Source organism: Nilaparvata lugens, chromosome 6 (assembly GCF_014356525.2).
Source record: "Nilaparvata lugens isolate BPH chromosome 6, ASM1435652v1, whole genome shotgun sequence".
In the NCBI taxonomy this organism is placed as follows: Eukaryota; Metazoa; Arthropoda; class Insecta; order Hemiptera; family Delphacidae; genus Nilaparvata; species Nilaparvata lugens.
In genome coordinates this window covers 40,539,792-40,545,791 of record NC_052509.1, presented here as the reverse complement: position 1 = coordinate 40,545,791, position 6,000 = coordinate 40,539,792, and the positions used below count along the sequence as shown (strand labels likewise).

The window sequence follows — 6,000 nt, the reverse complement described above, 5'->3', positions numbered from 1 at the left end:
TTGGCATGTAATTTACATAAATAATAAACAGAATTGGTCCTAAAATAGAGCCTTGTGGCACACCATAGGAAACAGGCAAGTAACTAGACTCATTACCATTGAAAGCTACCTTTTGCAACCTATTGCTCAAATAAGAACGTATGAGATTGCTTGCAGACTTCTCAAATACTTGTGTTTTAAATTATTTTTTTATTTATTACTCTATTTCTTAATCAGTATTTGAATACTATTTAAAAGTATACCTTATCAAATAAGTAGGCTACGGTACCGTTTGTCAACCATATCATGTCATCACCTGTTGATCATAATCTGTTTCTTTGAACTTAGGCCCGGTTCCACAAAAGCCGATTAAATTTTAATCCTGATGTATTCCACGTGAACCAATCAGATGAGAACATTTTAAAATGACGGCTTCTCTGATTGGTTCTTGTGGAATTAATCAGGATTAGAATTTAACGGATTTTGTGTAACCGGCTCTTGAAATTGTTTCCAGTTACCGGTAAACAGGGGTGACTTTGTCCCAATTTTGGGGAATTGAGATTTGAAACAGCTTTCAATCAATAGGCCTACTCAAGTTGAAATAAATCTCTTGCAATATTTTGAATTGTATTCTGCAATGTTTGAAGAGTATTTTTCATTATAAAAAGTTGGTATTTTTCTTAACTTTAACAAAGATATAATTTTTTGAAAATTAGAGACAATGCCAACCCAAACAATGTTGGGGTGACTTTGTTTCACTTTGAAAAATTTATATGGAAAAAAGTTCATTTTCAAGAGTTAGACAAAGTTAGAATCAACTGTTAACCTTTAAAATGAATAATGACATTAAAATCAAAAATGAAATCAACTTTAAAAAATCACAAGTTATTCATTGAAAAATATTTCAGTTTCTGCTGCCTGAAAATCTTTTGTAGCGTCGAGGCATGTTGGCTCCAGCTGCAGAATGAATATTAGACCTAATATTAATTTCATATATGAATAATAAAGCAAAAAATGAATATTGAGAACGTATTAATTTCAAGCAAGGTGAATATTTTGTTTTATTAGGTAGAATACATTATATTTATCATATTTTGAATTGTATTTGCATCACAACCTGCATAATATCACCATTTTTTTATTGAGGATTGGGACAAAGTCGCCCCAAGTTTAACCTGAAAATGACCTTGTTGTATCTAACTAGTAACAGAACCCTAAACAGTTCAACTATGGATATTATGGATTAATACCAGTTGAAATATAATAAAAAGGCAAAAATAAAATGTACTTGCCGATATCATAAGTCTTTTAGAAATAAGTTTTCCGATAACAAAATCACAAGATGAAGCAACCAGTCAAGTTTTATGTCGATAATTCAACTAATATATCGAGATTTGGCAAGATATCGATTATAGAACCTCGATAATGATCAGAGCTACGGGTATTAATGTTGAACATCGACTTAGGATAACAGAAATTGGAGATAAACTGATTTGAATATTTTTCCGCGAGGTGGGACAAAGTCGCCCCGGGTAGACAAAGTCACCCCGGTCGACGAGGTTAACTACACACAACATATTAACTTTAGGTTAGAACCTGTTCTCTTTTGATTAAGTTTCACTTACTTCAAGACCAATCTTCTTCAATTTTAACCACACTAAACATAACATCATATCAACTTACTTGTTCCTGATCAATCTTATAGTCAATAGCACCTGTTCATTCTGATTAATTTCTTCTTTAAACCTATCCTTCATTAAGTCAGCCACAATATTGTATGTAGGACCTCTTGATTGTTCTTCAGTTACCAAGCACACCATTCCTTCCAACAGTAAGGCTACTTGCACACACACCGATTTTGGACGGCCGGTTTTTTACCGGCCGTCCAAATCCCAATAGTGACGCGCAGGCGAGAACAGGACCTGGCACACACGCCGACCGCTGATCGGCGCCGGTAAAATGCCGACGAGCAGCCGACCATTGCCACTGCGTTCCACCGGTGCCGGCGACACGGCGCCCGTGAGTAAATACAGGCTTGCACACACACCGATTTTTCTCCGACCGTCCTTGCCAGTTCTCGCTACATCATCCTCCATTCCAGTCGACTACTCTGCTCTTTTGATAGTGTGAGGTAATTTCGTTTGAAATGGGTGACATAGATAATGATATCCTTATATCGTTAGTGGAAGCAAGACCTGTGTTGTGGGGTAAGACATTGGAAACATTTAAATACCGGAATCTCACCAGGGATGCATATAAGGAGAGAAGTCTGCTGCACTCTCAAAAATGATTTTGAGGATCTAGAGGATACAGAAAAAACGCATTTGGTTAGTAGTTTCCTTTATTTTACATTTTATTCGTCCTAATAACTTTTTAACATTCATATGGCTAGAATGTTGAATAACAACCTGAAACAGGGTATCTTCCCAGACGGTTTTAAAATAGCTAGAGTCTTTCCACTTTACAAAAATGGCGACAAATCTAAAAAAAAAAAAAAAAAACTATAGACCCATTTCCCTTTTAAGCATTTTTTCAAAACATAAAGCCATAATTCATTCTAATTACCAATAATTTATTATCAAATAAAGATCCCGTAATCTGCACTTGATGTGAATATACCATTACTAGAATATTGCCTTAGTCGTGTAATATAGTGAGCCAAAACCAACATCAAATCTTGTTATTAAAAAGTTGTAGTACATTTGATCATTTTTTTTATTCGCTAAATAAGGTTATTTAATGTGCTAACACTTCAAGTATAATGAGACATTGTTTATAACTTATAATTTCCCAGTGACAGGTTCTCCATTGGGTAAAAAATTGGCCGTCCAAAATCGGCGTGTGTGCAAGTAGCCTAAGTTCCTTTTCTCAATGGTATAAACAACGACAGGTGTATGACTGTTGGTCAAAAGATAAGTACAAAGATTCCGTTGTTGTCCATCTGGCTAACGTTGTGTGGTTGTAACTTACTGCGCAAGTTGACAGCAAAACACTGAATTTTGAAATGTTGCATATTTCATAATGAACAGAAGGGTGATAATTATGTTGTCTGTCAAATCTTAGCTGTTAACATAGAAGAGAAAATATATCAAATTGAATTTGGCTGTTAACGTCTTTAGAAGCTTTCAAAGCAAGCAGTTGATATAATGGCTCTTACCATTGTAAATTCTATCCTGTTGACTGTAAATTTTGTCTGGCACTCGAAGATAATTATTTTCTATTGAATTATTGATTGTTCATTGCTTTATGCTTACTTTTGTCTTGGGCTGGCCACTAACGGTAGAACATTCATGTCATGTTTACATATACAAACTTGTTCGTCATCAGCGAGAGGCGTCTAAAATATAATTAACAACTAATAACAATGATAACCTCTGGAAAATTACAAATGATAATGATCGAAAAATAAGTTAACCTCAAATAGATAGCGAAGAAAAAATAACAAAAATTGGAGATACAAAATCCTAACCAGAAAATTTTGCTCGAAGCGTTTCGCTTTGATGACACAAGAATGTAAGACGACTGTGTAGAATGCATGTTTATTATGCATGTTCAACCGTTATTGGCCAGCCTAAATGTCAAAACTTATTGGAGCTGCGAAGGTTGAGGATTGCTGAAAGTGTTGTAAGAAACAAATGCATGTATTCAAATACTGTGTAACTTGGTTATTGTGGCCACGGCCATAGCGTTAACACTCATATAACGTGATTTATATGTAGGTCCCGCCAAACCATATTATGTTATTTACATTGTAAAAACCTCTGAATTATCATCAGTAAATTATAAAACCTCTCTTATAAAGTCAAGGAAATTGGGTCGAAAAGGACTGCGACGACTGTTCAGAAGAAAATTACTGACTTCTTTGTGCAGTAGGACTTTCTATGATCGTGTTTATAAGGTGTTTACGGTCATGGTCATTTCCATTTTCTTACTCAGACATTATGGCTTATGTTTGTTTATTTATACATTTTATTTGATTTTTAGACTTGAGTTTTCAGATAAGATTCAGTTATACATGTACTGTATGCAGAGTGGGAGAAATGTCCGAGAACGGCTTAATATCTCATGCACAAAGGTAATTTGACGGTTGGTGTGATTGGGGATCCTACTCAAATTGAAAATACTACTTTACTATGACTAAAAATCTGGTCCGCCATCTTGGATTCGCCATTTTGAATGTAACTTTATTTTTTCAAATAGGAAGGTTGTCATGTGATACATGATTTCGATACGGAATTTCAAGACAAATTAAATGAAAAACCCACACATCGATATCTCAAACCGTTTGGAAGATATTCACATTATTAATCAATACCACTTATGTAGGCTATTCCATTTCTGATTTGCATGCTATTGATTAGCATGCACGAAATAGACAAAGTTTGGAGACTGCATTTACTCAGCTCAATGAAACATCAGTACAAATAGGACTTAGAATAAATAACGGCAAAACGAAATATATGTCCAGCAGCAGAACACGACAAGCAGGTGACACAGAAATAAATATAGAGAACTTTGTTTTTGGAAAGGTAGCAGAATTTAAATACCTTGGCTCTGTAATCACTGATGACAACAACGTCCAAGTCGATATAAAAGCAAAGATAGCTGCAGGTAATAAGTGCTATTTTGCCCTAAGCCAATTCCTTAGATCCAAAGTGCTAACGAAGAAGTTGAAAATTCAAATCTATGAAACAATAATAAAACCAGTTGTGTTGTATGGCGCAGAGTCCTGGGTTCTCACAAAGAAAGATGAAAATCTCTTGAGTACTTGGGAACGGAAAGTATTGAGAAAGATTTACGGACCAGTCTGTAACAATGGGGAGTGGAGAATAAGGACAAATCAAGAGTTACGTGACCTATACCAAAAAAACAGAAATTGTTAACGACATAAAATACAGGCGACCGAGTTGGTTAGGTCACGTAGAAAGGATGAGTGACTCAAGAGCAGTAAAGAAGGTCTTCAGAGAAAATCCAGGAGGAAGGAGACTACGAGGACGCCCACGAAAACGCTGACTAGAAGATGTGGAACAAGATTTGAGGAGGCTGGGTGTCCGAGGTTGAAGAAGAAGAACTGGCGACAGAGAGGAATGGAGAGGCATCATAGAGGAGGTCAAGGCCCTAAACGGGCTGTAGCACCACGGAGTAAGTAAGTAAGTAATGCTATTGATTGATGTTGTGTATATCTTACAAACGGTTTGAGATATCAATGTGCTGTCTTCGCCATTAATTTTTCTTCAAATTCCGTATCGAAATCATGTATTGCATGACCACCTTAATATTAAAAAAAAGTTGCATTCAAAATGGCAGACCTGATTTAGTAAAGTAGTATTTTTAATTTGAGTAGGATCCCCAATCACATCCACCTTGAAATCACATTTTTTATGAGATACTAAGCCGTTCTCATACTTTTTTCTTTCCTTTCTGCTTTGAAAGGTATTGATTATGAGACGTTACTCTTTTTTGAAACTAATTTTTTATTATTAGAATTGGATTCAGGAACATCAAAGATAGACTGAGGGCGAGTTTCACCAAATTCACGTTAAAGCTTCGCTTAGTAATCTCCAATTAACACTTCTAACTGATGACTTTAACGAAAGATTAAGAACTTTGATTTTACCAAGGAAAACTAATGTTACGTTACGAAACGACAGATTAGAGTGGATCAGGGTGGCAGTGCGCCGCCATGACACTTGTTTCACATTGTTAGCATGTAAAACCTAACCCAGAAAATCCAACTAGATTCCGAAAACAAAAGTTTTGTTTACCAAATTGAGTGGATATTAGCCTACAAATTTTAGTAATTAATAATAATTATAGTGCAGTTTTTTATTAAATTCAATTTAGGTTGTAGGGTTTTAATAATTGGTCTATAGATTTTTTTTGTAAATAAGTAAAATTTCAAATTTCACAGGATGTCTTCTAGCCATTCTGTTAATGTTGTGTTGCCTAAAGCTATCAAAATAAGAAGGGACCCAACATTCATGAACAGTGAAAGACCGCATCTTGTCAATCTTATTGAAA

The 6,000-nt window shown here is 35.2% G+C and overlaps 1 protein-coding gene across 1 annotated transcript in view; it reads left to right on the top strand.

Moving 5' to 3' along the window:
- The first annotated feature begins 4,029 nt into the window (after positions 1 to 4,029).
- LOC111056205 overlaps positions 4,030 to 6,000 on the top strand; it is a 32,478-nt gene continuing 30,507 nt past the window's right edge. The window contains exon 1 of the mRNA XM_039430797.1: positions 4,030 to 4,054. Within this exon, the coding sequence (XP_039286731.1) occupies positions 4,045 to 4,054 (10 nt within the window). The 5' untranslated portion in view covers positions 4,030 to 4,044. The remainder of the gene's footprint in view (positions 4,055 to 6,000) is intronic.